Raw genomic sequence first — 21843 nt, 5'->3', positions numbered from 1 at the left:
CTCTTCCAAGTCCTTTGCTGTCTCTGGTAGAATTACAATGTCACTGGAAAATGAAAGTTTTAATTTGTTCTCTGTGAACTTTAATTCCTGCTTGAATTTTTTTTCTGTGGTTTCCTTTACTGCATGTTCCATGTACAGATAGGCTACAACATTGTCTTGCACCTTTCTCAACCACTGCTTCCCTTTCACACCTCTTGACTTTTATAACTGCCGTCTGGTTTCTGTACAAATTGTAAATAGCCTTTCGCTCCCTGTGTTTTACCCCTGCTACCTTCAGAATGTCAGAGTACTCCAGTCAACATTATCAAAAGCTTTCTCAAAGTCTGGACATGGTATAAACGTAGGATTGCATTTCTTTAACCTATTTTCTAAGCCGTAGGTAAGTAGTGCCTTGCATGCGTGTACATTTCTCTGAAATTCTAAGTGATCTTCCATGAGCTTGTACCAGTTTTTCATTCTTCTGTAAAGCATTTTGCAGTCGTGACTTATTAAACTGATAGTTCGGTGATTTTCACACCTGTTGGCAACTTCTTTCTTTGGAATTGAATTATTGTTTTCTTCTTGAAGTCTGATGGTATTTCGTTTGGTCATATATCTGCACACCATATGGAAGAGTTTTGTCACGGCTGGCTCTCCCAAGGCTGTCAGTAGTCTGATGGACTGTCATCTACTCCCAGGTCTTTCAGAGCTCTGTCAAATTCTTCTTGCATTATCACATCTCCCATCTCATCCTCATCTATATCCACTTCCCTTTCTAATAATGTTGCCTTCAAGTTAATCTCTCTTGTATAGACCCTTTCACCTTCCAGCTTTTTATCCTTTGCTTAGGACTGGTTTTCCATCTGAACTATTGGTATTCGTACAAATGCTTCTCATTTCCCCAAATTTTCCTGTGTGCAGTATCTATCTTTTGCCTAGGTAAATGTGTTTTTAAATACTTACATTTGTCCTGTAGCCATCCCTTCTGCCTGCTTCATTCGGTGCATTTTTATATTTTCTCCTTTCATCAGTTCAATTCAGCATATCTCATGTTATCCAATGTTTTCTACCAGGCTTTGCTTTTTTCTAGTTGATCCTCTGTTGCCTTCACTATTTCATCTCTTACAGCTTCTCATTCATCTTGTACTGTAACTACGCCCTGTTCCAGTCAGCCATTGCCTACTGCTCCTCCTGAAACGTTCAACAACCTCTGGTTCTTTCAACTTATCCAGGTCCTATCTACTTAATTTTCTACTTTTATCCAATTTCTTGAGTTTTAATCCATAGTTCATAACCAATAAATTGTGGTCAGAGCCCACAACCGTCCCTGGAAATGTCTTACACTTCAAAGTCTGGTTCCTAAATCTCTGTCCTACGATTATATAAGCAATCTGAAACCTCGTGGTGTCTCCAGGTCTCTTCCCTGTACACACCCTTCTTTCATGATTCTTGAACCAAGTTTTAGCAATGATTAAATTGTACTCTGTGCATTCCTATTCTACTAGACGGCTTCCCCTTTCATTCCTTTCCAATGAGTTCACATCCACCTACTGGTTTTCGTTCTCTTCCTTTCCTACTATCGAATTCCAGTCCTCCATCACAATGATGGAGGACTGGAACCATGGACCTTGCCGTTGGTGGGGAGGCTTGCGTGCCTCAGCGATACAGATAGCCGTACCGTAGGTGCAACCACAAAGGAGGGGTATCTGTTGAGAGGCCAGACAAACGTGTGGTTCCTGAAGAGGGGCAGCAGCCTTTTCAGTAGTTGCAAGGGCAACAGTCTGGATGATTGACTGATCTGGCCTTGTAACAATAACCAAAACGGCCTTGCTGTGCTGGTACTGCGAACGGCTGAAAGCAACCGGAAACTACAGCCGTAATTTTTCCCGAGGGCATGCAGCTTTACTGTATGATTACATGATGATGGCGTCCTCTTGGGTAAAATATTCCGGAGGTAAAATAGTCCCCCATTCGAATCTCCGAGCGGGGACTACTCAAGAGGACGTCGTTATCAGGAGAAAGAAAACTGCCGTTCTACAGATTGGAGCGTGGAATGTCAGATCCTTTAATCGGGCAGGTAGGTTAGAAAATTTAAAAAGGGAAATGGATAGGTTGAAGTTAGATATAGTGGGAATTAGTGAAGTTCGGTGGCAGGAGGAACAAGACTTCTGGTCAGGTGACTACAGGGTTATAAACACAAAATCAAATAGGGGTAATGCAGGAGTAGGTTTAATAATGAATAGGAAAATAGGAATGCGGGTAAGCTACTACAAACAGCATAGTGAACGCATTATTGTGGCCAAGATAGACACGAAGCCCACACCTACTACAGTAGTACAAGTTTATATGCCAACTAGCTCTGCAGATGACGAAGAAATTGAAGAAATGTATGATGAAATAAAAGAAATTATTCAGATTGTGAAGGGAGACGAAAATTTAATAGTCATGGGTGACTGGAATTCGAGTGTAGGAAAAGGGAGAGAAGGAAACATAGTAGGTGAATATGGATTGGGGGACAGAACTGAAAGAGGAAGCCGCCTGGTAGAATTTTGCACAGAGCACAACATAATCATAACTAACACTTGGTTTAAGAATCATGAAAGAAGGTTGTATACATGGAAGAACCCTGGAGATACTGAAAGGTATCAGATAGATTATATAATGGTAAGACAGAGATTTAGGAACCAGGTTTTAAATTGTAAGACATTTCCAGGGGCAGATGTGGCCTCTGACCACAATCTATTGGTTATGACCTGTAGATTAAAACTGAAGAAACTGCAAAAAGGTGGGAATTTAAGGAGATGGGACCTGGATAAACTAAAAGAACCAGAGGTTGTACAGAGATTCAGGGAGAGCATAAGGGAGCAATTGACAGGAATGGGGGAAATAAATACAGTAGAAGAAGAATGGGCAGCTTTGAGGGATGAAGTAGTGAAGGCAGCAGAGGATCAAGTAGGTAAAAAGACGAGGGCTAGTAGAAATCCTTGGGTAACAGAAGAAGTATTGAATTTAATTGATGAAAGGAGAAAATATAAAAATGCAGTAAGTGAAACAGGCAAAAAGGAATACAAACGTCTCAAAAATGAGATCGACAGGAAGTGCAAAATGGCTAAGCAGGGATGGCTAGAGGACAAATGTAAGGATGTAGAGGCCTATCTCACTAGGGTAAGATAGATACCGCCTACAGGAAAATTAAAGAGACCTTTGGAGATAAGAGAACGACTTGTATGAATATCAAGAGCTCAGATGGAAACCCAGTTCTAAGCAAAGAAGGGAAAGCAGAAAGGTGGAAGGAGTGTATAGAGGGTCTATACAAGTGCGATGTACTTGAGGACAATATTATGGAAATGGAAGAGGATGTAGATGAAGATGAAATGGGAGATAAGATACTGCGTGAAGAGTTTGACAGAGCACTGAAAGACCTGAGTCGAAACAAGGCCCCCGGAGTAGACAATATTCCATTGGAACTACTGACGGCCGTGACTGCGTGAAGAGTTTGACAGAGCACTGAAAGACCTGAGTCGAAACAAGGCCCCCGGAGTAGACAATATTCCATTGGAACTACTGACGGCCGTGGGAGAGCCAGTCCTGACAAAACTCTACAATCTGGTGAGCAAGATATATGAAACAGGCGAAATACCCTCAGACTTCAAGAAGAATATAATAATTCCAATCCCAAAGAAAGCAGGTGTTGACAGATGTGAAAATTACCGAACTATCAGCTTAATAAATCACAGCTGCAAAATACTAACACGAATTCTTTACAGACGAATGGAAAAACTAGTAGAAGCCAACCTCGGGGAAGAACAGTTTGGATTCCGTAGAAACACTGGAACACGTGAGGCGATACTGACCTTACGACTTATCTTAGAAGAAAGATTAAGGAAAGGAAAACCTACGTTTCTAGCATTTGTAGACTTAGAGAAAGCTTTTGACAATGTTGACTGGAATACTCTCTTTCAAATTCTAAAGGTGGCAGGTGTAAAATACAGGGAGCGAAAGGCTATTTACAATTTGTACAGAAACCAGTTGGCAGTTATAAGAGTCGAGGGACATGAAAGGGAAGCAGTGGTTGGGAAGGGAGTAAGATAGGGTTGTAGCCTCTCCCCGATGTTGTTCAATCTGTATATTGAGCAAGCAGTAAAGGAAACAAAAGAAAAATTCGGGGTAGGTATTAAAATTCATGGAGAAGAAATAAAAACTTTGAGGTTCGCCGATGACATTGTAATTCTGTCAGAGACAGCAAAGGACTTGGAAGAGCAGTTGAATGGAATGGACAGTGTCTTGAAAGGAGGATATAAGATGAACATCAACAAAAGCAAAACAAGGATAATGGAATGTAGTCTAATTAAGTCGGGTGATGCTGAGGGAATTAGATTAGGAAATGAGGCACTTAAAGTAGTAAAGGAGTTTTGCTATTTGGGGAGCAAAATAACTGATGATGGTCGAAGTAGAGAGGATATAAAATGTAGGCTGGCAATGGCAAGGAAGGCGTTTCTGAAGAAGAGAAATTTGTTAACATCCAGTATTGATTTAAGTGTCAGGAAGTCATTTCTGAAAGTATTTGTATGGAGTGTAGCCATGTATGGAAGTGAAACATGGACGATAAATAGTTTGGACAAGAAGAGAATAGAAGCTTTCGAAATGTGGTGCTACAGAAGAATGCTGAAGGTTAGATGGGTAGATCACATAACTAATGAGGAAGTATTGAATAGGATTGGGGAGAGGAGAAGTTTGTGGCACAACTTGACCAGAAGAAGGGATCGGTTGGTAGGACATGTTCTGAGGCATCAAGGGATCACCAATTTAGTATTGGAGGGCAGCGTGGAGGGTAAAAATCGTAGAGGGAGACCAAGAGATGAATACACTAAGCAGATTCAGAAGGATGTAGGTTGCAGTAGGTACTGGGAGATGAAAAAGCTTGCACAGGATAGAGTAGCATGGAGAGCTGCATCAAACCAGTCTCAGGACTGAAGACCACAACAACAACATCACAATTTAGTTTTTGTCTCCTTTAAGTATCCAGATTATTTCATTTGTATTATTATACATTTCTTCCATATCTTAATCATCTGTGGAGCTAGTTGATATGCCAACTTCTGCTATTGTGATAGTCATGAGCTTCGTGTCTATCTTGGCTTTGGTAATGCAGTCACTGTGCTGTTCATATTAGTGTATCCACATTCCTATTTTCTTATTCATTTTTAAACCCACTCCTGCATGTCCTGTACTTGATTTTGTATTTATAACTCTGTATTCACCTGATCAGAAGTCCTGTTGCTCCTGCCAGCGAATTTCACTAATTCCCACTATATTTAACTTCAACTTATCCATTTCCCTTTTTGAATTTTCTAACCTACATCATGATTAAGGCATCTAACATTCCACTCTCCAGTTGGTAGATTGACAATTTTGTTTCTTCTGATGACGTCCCACCTGCAGATCCAAATGTGACACAGAAAAACTGCAACCGGTCACTTTTTTTGAAATACTTGTTTCTTCCATAAACCAGTTTTTAGATCTTTCGAAGGTCATCTTTAGATGGTGTACGGGAGGTTACACAACTTTTCATAATGTAATGCCGGGTGCTGGCTTGCGAGAGTATGGGCAGCTTTTTAATTAGTATCTATCTAACAACTCCCATTGTGATTTTTGGTTGGTTAAACATCACTCACTTTTCCATGGGTATGAATATACATGATGTCTCAGAAATGTTGCAGCAAACTTCTAGGGGACGATGGAGCACATTGAAAGGATGGAGAATTGCATAGCAACCAGTCGCTGTAAACATTAGGGGTAAGTGGTAGCAGAGGTTGAAGATCAGAAAGGAGGTGAGAGAATGGTTAATTTGAAACCTTTATTGGACATAATGAATGTGTGTGGTGCTCAACGTGAATACAGCTGTAATGTTGCAACAGATACTCTTATTTGCACTGTAAGATGCCACACGTGCTTGACATTGATGGAGCATAAACTGCTAGACACGCTCAAATACACTGGGTGTTTCTTTGACTGTAGCAGCTGCATGACAGTTCTTGTGACAAGATCCATTTCAGACTTCACAATATTGCGATACGTGAGAGATTTCGTGGATCCCCACAGAACCAAATCGAGGATCTGATGAGCAAGGGGCGTGGATTCGAGCAAGTCAGTCCGTCGTGGCATCCGTCGAGCATCTGTTGTAACATTAGAGTTGTATTCATTTCATACACCATGTGTACTCGTTATGTCCACTGAGTGTCTCAAACAAATCACTCTCTTGTTTCTTTTCTGATTGCCAACCTGTGCTAGCACTCACCCCTAACATTTGTGATCACGGGTTGCTAAGCAATTCTCCGTCCTTACGATGTGCCCCACCTCATGTAGAAATTTGTCGCAACATGTCTGGAACTCCCAGTATGTACCTATTATCACAAAACGCTTCCAGCATTCAGCAGCTGTTGTACATCGATAATAGATAAGCTTACTGTATTTCGACATAAAATTTTTCTGGGTTTGGTACCGTGTCATATTGTATAAAACTACTGCTGGAGAAAAACCAACGTTTCGTCCACGGTTGCCGCAGCCTTCTTTGGGTCTACAGGTGCGTTCTACCTATGCAGTGTCCCTTATATTTTATTATTACTGTTCACTGTGCCTGCCATTATGTTACAATTTTAAAAAGATAGGTCATTTCATTTGAAGGTCACTTGAGGAGGAAGGAGAGCGAACTTTAACAGGTTATTGTGGTGGAGGGAGAATGTAACCTCTGTTGTCTATTGGCCCTTGTCTTACGTGTCACGATTGGTGGTCACCGGTGAATGAGAAGTTGGCTGCTATATACCAAATGCTGGACGTCGGCCGCGTGGCAGCAGTTACTCGTTGGTAGTGCTTGTACCTAGAGTTGACAGTGCGGTCTGTTGTGCTCTGATTGCTGGCAGCCAAGATAGGGCAAGCCTGAGTCCATCCTCTCGATTCATATTCTTAGGTTGTTTAAAAATTTCTGATGGCATCTCTGATTTTTCATTTCATTATAACCGGCTGCTTGGCCAACACACAGGCTTCACTGAATTTTATTTCTTTTCCACAATCTTGCTGATGTTCTGCCACTGCAGATTTGTCATGTTGCCCCAGACAAATATAGCACTAGTAGTTTTATACAATATGACGCAGTACCATACCCAGAAAAGTATTATGTCAAATGACTCTGTCTGCAGAACCCTATGCAATTATACTTCCTGTATTTCCTTTTGAAAAAGTAAAGTCGATACCAATATCTCTGGAATTAATATCGCTATGAAAGTATGCTTTATATCATTTAGTGAAGACTTCCTTTCAATTAATTTGGACCAAAACAGAATTACAATATGTCAAATGATTCCAGAAATGTCTAGGGTGTACAGCTTGTATGAATCGACGTGTATTTACGTTCTATTTATTTGGAAAATACATTTGTATAACTGTGCCACCTAAATAGTGTAGCCTCTGATGTTTTTGTTTTATTTGAAAGTGTCTCACTTTCCATACTTTAATGTGAACAATACATTAACAGATTTATACATAGTTGAGATTGTCAACCTTTACTTATTACATATTGTCGTGGGCATTAATAGGAGTTTTTATTACACTGTTTAATTCAATTTTGCAGGTGGTTACAGGAGGGCAGTACGATGTGGACGTCCAGCTGCAGGCTCCCCGAGGGGAGATCATCTACAGACAAGTGAAAAAGCAATTTGATAGCCACACATTTATCTCTGCTGAGACAGGAATATACACAGCCTGTTTCAGCAATGAATTTTCCACGTTCTCCCACAAGCTGGTCTATATGGATTGGCAAGTGGGAGAAGAGAAGCCTCTCCCGGGGATAGGAGAGCACATAACTGTCATGACACAGGTATGTTTGGCAGTAGTATGTACGGGCCACTTAATCCTCTAGTTTGCAGAAAAATTTAACAGTTTTAGCCCCCAGAATGTTTTGTTGAATACATTTACAGCTGCTACAACTTTTTATATTAACATCTTTATTCAATTCTTTTTCCCGCGTGGTCAGGGATAATCGCTCACTATATTGGGTTGTCGTGGCTGAGTATTAGAGTTGCCTTCCTCGAAGTATAGGCATTCTTCTGCAACAGGTGGTTGCCTGTCTATTCAACTCAGTTGCTCCATTTGTCAGTTGTCATAGTTCTATTCACGCAAATGATTGAGTTATCTTGCTGGAAGAAGTTGGGGACGTCAGCTGATATAAAATTGTTACAGAGAATAAGGCATTATTATGTTTATTATAACGAACACTTTGCACAGGTGTGTTTATTAATCATTTATTGATTTTACACAGTAGGAAATACTGCAACCAGTCACAAGATTTTTTTTGGAATAATTTTATTGCAGAATTACTAGTTTCGGGGCTGCGCTCATTGTCAGATGGTAGTGTACTACTCTGAAAATTTTACATCTGTGTCTTCCTGAAAAGCCCTCCTTTACACGTTCATTCAGTTAATTGATCAGTATGGATTGTGAAAGAAAATCAAACCTGTGTCATATACTATGTAAAGGAGGGCATTTCAGGAAGTTACAGTTGTAAAACTTGCAAAGAAATCAATGCTACCAACAAATGGTGGGCTCAAGCCTGGAACTAGTAATGGTTCAATAAAAATCATTAAAAAAACTTGTAGTTAGTTGCAGCATCTCCTACAGTGCAATTTATGGAAACACTCAAAATGGATAAATTATTGTGTTTCTTGATTTTGTGGTTGAGGTGGGACCAAACGTAATACATACTTTGTACAGTGAGAGAACAACTCTGACAGTTAAAATGGCCTTGCTGCACATGCTTTACACGTCCATTATGGCCAATCAGATCATGTGATTTTGTCATCGTGGCAATGCCCTAGTGTTGTAGTGCTGGGCGACACGTGCTTATTTGCACTTCACCATCTCTCATCAGAGTAATAAATAATCTATCCAGTGTTTGGCAAGTGTCTTATTTCCTGCAAGAACTCGTTTCTTTTTCCTCCTGCACGGTTATTTTCCCTCAGCACTGTGGTTTTTTTTTTTTCTTTTTTTTCTCCCCCCTCCGAAACACAGTTTCCGATTGTAATGCCAAGGGGTTGTTTCACTTGTATCAGGAATGTCTTCCACTGCAGACTGTAACTTCTCCAATACAGCAGCTACTGTTGGAAACTGCTTTTCCTCATGGAAGTCTTGGATTTTCCTTTCTCTGACCCCCCTGCGTAAACGCGTCTGATGCAAACTTTAGCATATCCAGCCCCGTTAAGGGGAGTTAAAGCGGAAAATTTTTTTTTCACGTTTTTGGATTTTTATCTCATATAATTTGCAATTTTCTGAATAAAATTATATATACGGGGTGTTCAAAAAGTCTCTCCGAAGTGCCGTATGATTGTTAGTCACGCATGCCGTATGATTGTTTGCCTGCCTGGGTTACTTCCCGGGTGTGTATCGTTACGTGTTGACGTGGACGTTAAAGTTTAGTTCCTTTATTCGTTTGTTTCATTTTTGTCACTGTTAAAATGCTAACCATTGGAGAATGTGTGTTTTTATTCTAACAAGTGTTCAAAGCTGGTGATAAATACAGTTTCAATTCATCGGACATTTCATTCAGTTTTCCTGGAGATAGCACTTCCACATTGCGATACTGTGTGAGATTTGATTAACAAATTTCTAAATACAGGTTCAATGACAGATGCACCAAGAAGTCGTCATCCTAGTGTTTTGTCTGAGGATAAACTACTCGATATTTCCAATAAAATGTCCACAAGTCTGAACAAGTCAGTAAGAAAACTCGCCCAGGAAATTGATGTTAGTGTCGGAACGGCCCACACAGCTGTAAGGAAAAAATTAGATCTTTTCCCATACGAAGTGACAGTCGTACAAGAACTGAAAAATACTGATGATGGCAAGAGACTGCATTATTGTTAATGGTTCAAAAATTTCGTTCAAGAAAATGGAAGGGATATTCTTAACTGATGAGGTGATGAACTCAGAAAATTCTCTTATATGGAGTATTGCAAATCCATTGTGTATTCATGAGGAACCACTTCATTCTGTGAAAATAGAAGTTTGAATTGCAATTTCTAGACGTCTGATTGTGGGTCCCATATTTTACAATGAAACAATAAACGCACAACGATATTGCAGTGATATTCTGTACCCATTCATAGGAGAACTTGTGTTAAGTGAAGTACTGAACGGTTATTTTCAACAAGATGGTGCAACCGCGCATACAGGTCGCGTTTCAATGTCACTGCTTGTTGATGGTTTTGGTGATCGCATAATTTCATAGGGACTTTGATCCTCCATGATCGCCTGACCTAACACCACCTGACGAGAATTTTCTGAGTTCATGTACCCAGATAAATGAAACCACACCTCGTCACCACCTGACTTTTTCTTCTGGGGTGCAGTGAAAGCAACTGTCTATTAAAAACTGTCCAAAAGCCATCGATGAATTGAAAACTGCAATATCCACTTTCACTGCTTCTCTTACAGAAGAAATGTTACAGATGAATTGAATTGTGTATTCAACAACAGGGGGGACACTTTCAACATTTAATGTGAAAATTTGTAAGTAAAAATGAATATGCAATAAATTAATAACTTGTATTTCACAGAGTTTTATTTCAGTATATTCACTTCAGCATACGGCAAGCACGGCTAACAATCATAAGACACTGCAGAGAGACTTTTTGAACACCCCGTATATCATTATAAACTCTCATGGGAAGTATTTTATTTTAATTTTTTTTTAAATATATTCTACACCAGTTGAAAATGTTAAAATTTTTACTTGCATTACTTCATGGTCTAATAAAATTGGTAATTTTTTGTATAGAAGGCTGTAGATTGCTGTGTTATAAAGGTTAAATTATGCGTTTGTATTGGTAGCACTGTCAAAAATAGTATTGTATTGTTTCATAGTATAAACACGCATTGTATGTCAAAGTGCTAACGTTTTTCCGAGCAAAGGTGACGAATAGATTGGTGTATCTCTAAAAGTGAAGTATGACACCAAAACAAAGGGCTTTTAACAAACGTGGGTGTCATAGTAATAGATTTTCGAATAAAGGGAAACATTGTGTTCAGGATGTTACGTGTGAAGTTACAGACAATGAAATACAGGCAGACTTGTCAGTATCTAGAGAAACGCCCATTAGTGCTTTGAAGATTAAAATAGAAACGCTGTGACACAGTTTTCTCAAAACGAAAGTGCTGTAAATGGTAGGTTAGGTTATATTCGGACAGATTTACACATCCTAACAAGGGTGTTAGGTGAGTGTGTGCGTTATAAAATATGTGGAGGGGCCAGTTAGTTTACATGAAGACAGTGAGGTATCAAATGGACTAGCCAGGAAGCTTATCATTAATTGTGCCAGTTTTAAATATACTCATTCATTTTGGAATTCTGATAAGTGTAAAGATAATTATTTTGAAGTAAATGTTAGGTGGTTTTATAGATTGAGAACTATTGGCAAAGGACACACTGCAGCAGAAACAACGTGTGCCTTGATGAATATGCCACACCCATCTTGTAAGATCGACAAGTATGCAGGATTTATTGGAGCTGCTGTGGAATCTGTTACGTGTGAGTCAGTGAAGGTTGCTGCAAACAAAGCTGTTGAAATAAATGATGGTATGATTGACATACCAGTAGCTTTTGATGGCACTTGGCAGAAGTGCGGCTAAAGTTCTAATAATTCTGTTGTTATGGTGACCAGTGTGAATTCTGGAAAGGTAATAGGTTTACAGATTTTAACCAAACATTTTTATAAGTTTAAATCAGGGAATGAAGAAAGGCATATCTCTCACAGAAATTATGAAGGAACAAATGGTGGTATGGAGGCCTATGTAGCTATTGAAATTTTTAGTTGGTCTGTGAACGAAAGGGGGGTGTGTTCAACTGACTTCTTAGGTGGTGAAGACTCAAAAGCATATAACAGTGTAGTAGCCACTCAGCCTTATGGTGAGAAGATTATCACAAAACTGGAATGAATTGGTCATGTCCAGAAGAGGATGGGCACCACATTGAGGAAGTTGAAACAAAGTTTGAGAGACAAGAAACTTTCTGATGGTGAAACCATAAGAGGCAGGCTGACAGACAAAACGATTGATTGAACTACAGCAGTATTATGGGATGGCCGTTAGAAATAATACTGAGGATTTGTTGAAAATGAAGCAGGCATTATGGGCTACCTTCTTCCACATACTGTCAACTCATGAAAAACCAGTACACCACCTTTGCCCTCCTGGACCTGATTCATGGTGCAATTACTGCAATGCCCAGTACTCAAACTGTTCATGTAACTATAAACATTCCATCCCAGCAGAAGTCATGGATATACTCAGGAAGTGTCTGCATGGTCAGACTCAAAATCCCAATGAGACGTTCAGTAACCTTATATGGACTCGCTTGACAAAAAATGTTTTTGTTGGAACGAAGACACTAAAGTGAGGGGTCAGTGATGCTGTTATTGCTTTTAATGACGACGACATTGGTAGGGTGAAAGAATACAGCATATGTGAATTAACCCTGGAGGAAACTGCATCAGAGAACTTTAAGGGATGGGCAAGGTTCGCATTGATAAAGCGGAGTATGCAGGAAGTTGGCCACTAAGGATTCCAGAAAGAAGGAAAAATCTTGGAAAAAAATCAAGAGGATGACATACAATATGGTGCAGGGTGCTTCTGAATGACTAAAAATAAAAAATGAAGCATATATTGAGTGAATCACAGTCTTGTGAAACTTTAGAAGCCATTGCTGAAAATTTGCATTTTCTGTTGCATTTTTCCCCTAAATCTGAGAGACCACTTCGAGTAGTGTTCAAATTTTCAGAGAATAATAACATACATATCCTGAGTCTACTGAACTAAAAGAAGAGCATAATGGCATGTATAATTAAAATTATTTAGGATAACGTACAAAAGAAGTACACAAAATTTTAATTGTGTAATTAAAAAATTGTATTTCTGAAAGCAGTGGCTGAAATGCAATTATTGTTGTTCAGTAGACTCAGAACATACAGTTTAGTGTCCTGTAAAAGTTCCATGTCAATGGCTACAGTGGTTCCTGAAATACAGGGAAGCAAAGTCACTAAATTTAACATTGTCGGGGATAGGGCGTTCCAACTACCCTCGAATAGGAGAGGACCCAATGGATATGAAAATTACAATTTTTAACATTATTGTCAGCTGTAATTTCATTATCAATTTATTGGCAGCTGTTTCTGATGAAACACTTAATCATCAGGCCCTCTAAATATATAGTGACTGAATTTTCCTAAAAGACGTCAGTCAGAAAGTCCCACGTGGAAATACAAAGTATCTGTAGTAAGCAACCATGGCCATACTGTGTGTGGTTGCTTACTATGGGAGCTGATGTAGACACCAGTTACTTTCACAAAGGCCTTTCTGATTTATATCTCTCAGGAAAATTCAGCCGTTATATATTTCGAAGGCCTGATGATGACAAAGAGTATCATTGAAACTGTTCACTAATAAATTAGTAATGAAATTACAGCTGACGGTACTGTTGAATATTACAACAGTGCAAGCTTCTGTCGTCTGCCAGTACTTCTTTTTGGTGACACAAGACATGAAGTTTCTCTGTGTTACCTCAAAATTCAGTTGACTGCACTTTCACTAATACCAATACATTCAGAAGTTTCTTTACTGGATGTGATATGGAACTGATTCCATCCTGTTCTTTTTTGGCCTCAAAGCAAGCATGTGGACTGAAAGCCACTGATTACTGTGGACGTGTGACAGCTCTGTAATTGATGCATGGTTTGGTTTCACACAAGACAACTAATTATTTCAAGAAGACTAACAGCAATACAAAACGATGGTGGGCTGCACAATTGTTTCCTATCTGATGAGAAGCCACAAAGTAAACACAGCAACAATGAATAATCAAGTGGAAATACTGTTTCAGAGCATGTGGCACACATTGGATGCAGAAGAAAATAAATATAACATGTGATAGTATCACTTGATGCACGCTAATGTGCATAAAAACTTAAGAACTGTCAAAGGCAACAGAGCTTGCATTTACACTTTTCGCCTTGTTGATACGTATGTCATTAGGCAAACTGTGGTAATTTGTACTCACCGTTATCAGGCTAAAATGACTAATTGGAAAGCAACAAAAATTCACCTCTAAGCAGAGAATGAATGTATCTTTAAAATGTGCAAAGGAAATCTTTCTCTTAATTATGGTCTGACTTCTGTAACTCCTCAAAGTTGAGTTGACACTCGCAAAAAAAATGCTTGAAATAACACAGTTACTCTTAAATATTACTGTGTATGTAGCCCTCTTTTTAGATAAAATACGATATTCGTACATGATTCTGGCAAGGTACAACACACGCGTGTGTCATGCATTGTAAAGAGAGTATGGGTGTTCCAATAAAGATAAAAAAAATCAGTTGTTAGTTGCAAAAGGGAACCTTTATTTGGTTCACTTTACTGGTTTCAACAGTTTAAACTGTCATCTTCAGAAGTGAAATAATCTCAAATCTTCAGTCAGCCAACATCAAAATAAAAATTGGGCAGTGGAATCCTTTTCTACAGAGTCAATAAAACAGAGTGACATTTCTAAGAATATATGTTATGTGTGATGAGTGGCAAACAATTAACTATCAGACTGCATCGTACATACTTTGTATTACAAAGGTCAATCACTGGATTGCTAAGTCTGGTGGTTGACTTTTGTCATGCACACCGCGTACAATGTGGGATCTGGTAGTTAACTGTTTGCTATTCATTGTATATAATGTACATTTTTAGCGATGTCACTTTTTAATTGATTCTGTAGCAAAGGACACTGCTGGTCAGTTCTTATTTCAATGTTGGCTTTTATCTTGGCAGCTCGCGCATGCCCGCCCAGACGCGGGAGATTGCTGCATTGCCAGTTGCACGCGCCAAGGGAAGCAGCACCATAGTATAGTATAGTATAGTATAGTATAGTATAGTTCGCAAACTTACGTTTAGGGGGGAGCACGCAGTTCATGAAGTAAAGCCACCACAGCCGCATTAACCCTTTCACTGCTACAGAGACGTGCTCCCCGCATTCCATGCTGTGCACAGTTTTGTCATCACTGCACTGTTCACCTGTGCAAACACATGATGTTCCGACTGCTTTGACACACTTATCATTCAATTTCACAAAAACTGTTTGGTCCAAAAATTTGATTTTTACACATCTTCTTGACTGATACCTTCCCCCCATAAATGACTTAATTTTGTTTCTATGTTCAATGCAGTTATTAAGCAGCATTAAATGTAGTAAACCATTGCACGAACTTTTGAAGAGTTTGCAGAGGTAAAAGTCCACAGCGTATACTTTCCGTATGGTTGATTTTAGTTACCACTAGAAATTTCAAAAAATTTCATTCAAACGAATAAAATTCATGAAGTAAGACACTTCGATATTGTTTTTAAATAAAGAAAACATTAAGCACCAAACAAGATTTGAACTCGGAACCTTTTGCTTAGCAGCCAAACACCGTAACCATTACGCCAACGCAGCTCGTCATTCTACAGAATTCCTGGAGGATTTTAAAGAATCACACAAAATACTGACAGTCACTGTTGGTATGACTGAATTACTCATGTTTTGTCGCAGTACAATAGGAAGTAAACAATTACCGCTGTTCTTTATTGTGAAAAAGTGGTTAGTTAGGATGAATTTCCATGCTATCGCTTGAATTAGGAGGCTTATTGCTTGTTTGGTTTAATTAATTAATAGAATACGAAGCAATTGGTATAAAGAATGCTTTTTCCAAACTTTCTTTTATAGAAAGTCTGCTATCAAGGCATTGCTTTTGTTCAATTACTTTATTTGACTGAACGTTTCTAAAACTGAAGACACTCGTCCGTGCTCTGCACTACAGCCAAGCTCTGGCAACGTCGTTCTCTGTTCATTGGCTGACTGTGTTTTGTGACGTAAGATGTGCAGAACTAACCCAAACTTGGCCGCCGTCGTAAATGACACGCACTTTAATGATTTGAGCCTATTTCACTTCTGTGACAGTTTAAACTGGTAAAGTGAACCGAATAAAGGTTTTTCGAGTGCAGCTGATGAATTCTGTAGTTGCAGAACTACAGCCATGGACAAAATCATAATACTTTGCTCATTTAACAACTGATGCAGGTACTTTATATTAACAAAAATGTAAAATGTACCTAAATGGCATTCTTTAGGGACATTGGACACATACCAAGAAGCTATTCTCAGCGTCCTTCTTTGTCAGAATTTTTAATATAAGTACTTCCTTTAGGTAGTGTGCTTACTCTGTGTAATAATGAGCTGTTTCTTGGTTTTTGTTTCTAGATGGAGTCTTCCTCTGCAGAAATTCACAAAGCACTGAACAAAATTATAGACTACCAAACTCACCACCGCTTGCGAGAAGCTCAAGGCCGCAAGCGAGCAGAGGATCTGAATGAACGCGTCATGTGGTGGTCAATTCTGGAAACAGTTGCCATACTGGTTGTTACCATTGGCCAAGTGTTTATCCTGAAGAACTTCTTCACGGAGAAGAAACCATCTCAGATGTTGCTTAACCACAAGTAATGGCCATACAGGACAATTGTGGCATCTGTTGAGCGACTGGAAAAGTGTCTTTTATTTGCTTGAGCTGGGCGTGTGAAAGGGAATAATGTGCCGGCCATTTCGTAATGTTGGGTCTGGATTGGCACGGAGACTAAATCAAAATCAATCAATCTGTTGTTAGCATTTTGTTGCTACTGAGTCCTGTGTGATTGGTAGTTTGATTTAAAAAGAATGGGAAACTGCAGAGAAATATGTTAACTTATCAAAATTGTAGTGTATACATGTACAAAATACATGGTTTGTTTTGTTTTGAGGGATGTACTCATTTCATGAAGTGGACTTGTGCTTTACATCTCTGTGTGTGAATGCTTGCCAAAACATGCATGCAGTAACATTTTCTATTTCTCCTTCATTTTTTGTTCTGTATGTGTGGCTGATGAAATTTGGTGATTAAAGTATCCAGCATCTTGAGTTACATTTCTTTCTCACATTCAATGGGAAGTGCTAAAATGAATTACTCATGTTAGCAGTAAGTCCAAGTTCCAGTTGAATGTTTCTTTTTATTTCTGTAACTTATTTAAAAATTTGTGGGTATGTAGTTTTAGGTGCCTGTCCATGTAAAAGCACATACTGTAATTAAGATCTGTACTATTTTCATAGTACTGTAGGTTACCAACTTCCTATAATCATTGTAGCTGTTTAAATCATCTTCCATGATTAGTGCACAGCACAGGAAAGTAGGATTGTACAGGACTGGGAATATCAACATAGTTAAACTGCAGTCAGAATTATGTTGTGAACTAAAATTAAAAGAGCAAAAGAACACTCAAGTTTCATGCATCATTTTTATGCACAGCCTGAGAAATTCAGTTTTCCTGGGTTAGTCCATCAGTAAAAAACTTAGATGATAATGTTATAGTCACTTAAAATTCTAGAATATGGTTTTACAACCTTGGAGGATCTTGTTTAAAATAAGTTGGAAATTTTTTAAAACTAGCCAGTAGAGCCTGTGATTTGGCATTATTAATGTCAAAAAAAAAAGTGATTTGCTGTTGCAAAACCCAAAGAAACCTTTTTATGTGAAGTGATATTGAGCCTATGTACTTGTAAAATTTTATGTAGACAGGTAGTGAAAGGTTATTGTTGTGTTACGGGTGCAGAACTTGAGTGGGATTGGTCCAGCAACTTACAGTTGAAGAAGATAGCTCTTGTATGCGAAATCGTATTTTGCACAATGCATTAAATTTTGTGTAAGATATACAAGGTATCTCATTTCTCTCTTGCAGACAAGATCTTTATTCTTCTTAATATCAGTTAATGACAATTTCATAGCTGGATTGTATCATTTGCATTTTATGCAGTTAACAACATTTTAGCAGCATGTATTTTGAGAACAGACTAGTGATAGTACCAGTGAATATTTTTAAATTTTCTCATTTTGGCTCATCCACAATTCTAACATTTCAAATTTAAAATTGACGAAGATTGTGCAGCACAGCCACATGATCACTTCACCATATGTTTTTTGTTTTTGGCCCCATGCACAGTTTTGAGGAAGAGTTCCATGAATGAGCTGCCACAGTGTTATTTCACATAGTATTTTCACCAACCAATCAGTCATAAAAATGTGACATTGAGTGAAATTCTGCCAACACAATGACATGACTTCACTTAAAACATTAATTTTTGTAACAAGATTTGCATTCAGTGTCAGCTTGGCATGTTTTTGTTTGGAATGTACCAAGGTAGCGCAGTTTAATATCAGATTAATAGAAAGGAACAAGTCATAGTTCATTTTCTCATATCCCTCCACTTGTCTTCTCTGTTTGATGCCAGTGTTACAGATGGTGTGTTTGTGCAATATTTTATGGTTGTGTGCAGAATTAAGTTGCTTATGTAGTTCATGGTAGCAGCAGCATGCGTAAGCTTTCAATGTTTATGGAGGAGAGGAACTCTTGTGATTGTGGCCTACAAACAATAATTGGCATAAAGAAAGAACGGGGAGGGTATCAGCAGGAATTGGGCATGATACTCGTAAATGCACTGTAATTTGGAATTCCAAAAAAAGAGAGGGAAAGCGGGTCTGTGCCTCAAAAAAATAATTTTACGCAAACACTTTCAACATAATTAGAATTCTAAGCTGGTATAGCTTATACAGATAGAGCTTGATATTTCTTAATGATAACATGTAGCTAATGAATAGCAAGAGGATGGTATCAGTATCTTGTTATGTGGATTTTGCTTCATCTTCAGAGTTACAGGGCACGTGAATTATTCCTTTAGGTTTTCTCCATCGTTCTCAGTTTTCAGAAGGCTCAATAATGCTAGCAACTTATGTAGCCTTCCGCGACATGTAAACAAACTGTTATCCACATATTCCTGGTCTTTACATGGATTTATGTTCTTAACGCATAGAGCCCAACATAGCAAGAGATTACATTTTGGTTAACTATTTGCAAACTCTTTATAGTGATGGCACGTAAAAATGCAGAACTGTCTTTATAAATGGCTCTCTCACTTTTTTTGACGTAGTAATTGGTGTAGCAGATTGAACTCCAGTTTGACCATTTCTCCTTGCTTTCATTTCGTTACCCTAGTAACAAGCCAGAAAGGTTATATAATGAGGACAGTTGTGACCAAAGTGAAAAAAAGAAGAAAAAACCTTAACAGATATCTGTGTATGTGGCACGGGCCCTCTTACTCAATATTTTGCAAAATCTCAATATCAATAACTGAATTGTTACAATTCGTCATGTTTTGTATATTTTTTGTGTTGTTGATGTGTAATGAATTTGTCCAATGACATAAGTTGCATGTCTGATCAGTATTTAATGATTGTGTACCAGAAATTAGACTATTTTGAGTAGTATTTGACAGTATTGTGTGTGTGTGTGTGTGTGTGTGTGTGTGTGTGTGTGTGTGTGTGTGTGTGTGTGTAAATTGCTATGGTTTTGACATCAATAACATTGTTTTTTTCCATATATTTTCTTCTATGTTTTGTATCTTTGAGACTGGGGTAATATTGTTTATAGGGCTGGACAGTGTGAAAGGTACACGCAAATTTTGAACAAGTCACATTAGTTAGCCATGGGTATGTAAATAACATCTGATCACAAGTTCTTTTATGAAATATGACATAATAGTCAGTTTGGTTAGTTTTTTCTCATCAGAAATACTGCAGAGTCTGTTCTTTTTCATAGGTTCAGTTACTATAATTTTGTAGCATTTTGTCCTGCAGTACCTGAATATGTTGCTGTTTCAGTTATTTTGGACTGCTGTAGATAAGTAGGAATGTACACGTGTGTGAGGAGATTCTTTTATTGTTACGTATGACTTCATGCTGTAAAGCATAGAATAAAGCTTACTTCTAGGCCGATCTGTTTATTTTAAAAGTCTTGTTTTGTTATGTATGCATTAGCTTTTGGTACTAGTTACCACTTTTCACAAACACAAATGTTTCATAAACATCTACAGTTACAAATACAAAAGCACAAATTCAGTATGAACTGTCATGTAAATAAACAGTCAAGTCGTCAGATTTATCCAACCTAGTTGTAGAAAATGACAAATTTTTCTTTACATTACTTTGTTCATTTAAAAATTCCCTTTCCCATTTACCTTCCATTTTGTGTTGTAAACAGGTCAATTATATCACCAACTTGTAGCATAGTTCTGGGATACTGCACTTCTGCAAATTTAAATTTCATTTTTGAATTTTATAAGGTTCTTTCTGTTGCTTTCGTAAGCTGTGAAGAGTAATCTGTGTCATATGTATGTAAGTGTTACTGCCAAGATGTGTATGTTGCTGATGAACTTACATTGTAAATGCCTTTTGTTGTCTGAAGAGAGCTTGTGCTGTTTGAAGTAACTGAAATAAAAGGATGCAGACATGTCTTCAAACTTTTGTATTACTTGTCCTAACACTATTATTTATCCGGAATCTCGTGTAACATGAACACTTAATTACTTTCAGAACGGAAAAAAATTCTTGCTAGTTGTCTGATACATACAGATCACATTCAGTGATACAGTGCAAGATTTCTGTTTCCTTTTTTATCACCCATTTTTATGGATGAGTGCTTTTGAAAGTCTTGTAAGTTTTGGCATTCATTTGCTTTTTGCCAGTCTTGGACAAAATTGTCAGTGGACTGATAGGTATTTTCAGCATCATGTTAACATAACAAATTGTACAGAATGTTGATGTGCTGGTCTGGGCTGAAGGAAATGTTTTGATAATGTTGTTGTGTCTTTTAAATGTTTTTACAGTGTCAACAAGGTGTGGAACAAATTATCAGTTCTCTGTATTTTATTTTTATTGAGGATAAAACAAAATATTTTGTGGTAAACCTCCTTTAATAAACAGAAGAAACAGAAAAATACTGCATTTACTGATAACCCTGCAGTTCTTGACACTCATTACACCAGTATACTGTTACCTCATTGAATACCACCCTCATGTTGCATATTTGCTCTCTTAGTTTAACAATGGATATAATTATTCCTTGATCAGTTACATTTCCCAGTAGTGCAGGTTGACACTTTCATTTCAATTGTAACATAATACAGTTTTTCTTCTTGTGCATTTACACTTATAAAAGACAAATTAAGACAGTTATCTGTCAGTCACTGAAATTGTCCTTCATGATGAATTTCACAGCCTTATGCCCCCATCTTCAGTTGGACCAGTCACTTATGTGAGTACTTGCTTTCCTGGACGTAGCCATTTGTCCACCTTTTGCTTAATTTCGAAAATGTTTCAATGAAAAAGACAATCCAGGCCTTTATATATACACATTTGTATTACAGAAATGTATTACTTAATACAAATGTGTGTAAATAATAATCTGCAGTGTGCTTTTCACTGGAGCATCGTCAAAATGTAGCACAAGGTGGACAGCTGTCTACATCCAGGAGATACACTTATGTAGACCACGGGTCAAACTGAAGATGAGAGTGCAAGACCTCAGAATGTGTCGTGGAAGAAAATAATAGTGACTGAGACAGATAATTATTTTATTTTGTCTTCTGTATCATAAACACTGGCATTTTCCTAATTAGTCCAGTGTTGTTAAAATAAGGTCATTTACACATTTTAACTGTAAAATGTGCTTTATTTGACCTTGGAATTTTTAATGATTGAGCTACACCATTATCAATTTTTATTGACCATAAAATATGATTAAATACCAGTGTGTCAAATATTTGGGTTCTAAATGATTAATGGAAAATCTCATATTGAGATGTGAAACAAATACTAACAAAGAGATAGAGGGGCTGGCCAGTACCTACCTCAGCTCAGTACAGCCGATAGATTCACAAAA

General features: G+C 38.0%; 1 protein-coding gene across 1 annotated transcript in view; it reads left to right on the top strand.

The window, feature by feature from the left end:
• Positions 1–16997, top strand: part of LOC126427914 (transmembrane emp24 domain-containing protein 7) — a 31931-nt gene extending 14934 nt beyond the window's left edge. Inside the window, exons 2-3 of the mRNA XM_050089809.1 lie at positions 7607–7852; positions 16304–16997. Coding sequence (XP_049945766.1) covers positions 7607–7852; positions 16304–16543 — 486 coding nt within the window. The 3' untranslated portion in view covers positions 16544–16997. The remainder of the gene's footprint in view (positions 1–7606; positions 7853–16303) is intronic.
• Positions 16998–21843: the final 4846 nt, after the last annotated feature.

This window comes from Schistocerca serialis, chromosome 12, assembly GCF_023864345.2.
Source record: "Schistocerca serialis cubense isolate TAMUIC-IGC-003099 chromosome 12, iqSchSeri2.2, whole genome shotgun sequence".
Taxonomy (NCBI): Eukaryota; Metazoa; Arthropoda; class Insecta; order Orthoptera; family Acrididae; genus Schistocerca; species Schistocerca serialis.
This window is presented reverse-complemented; position numbering and strand designations above follow the sequence as displayed.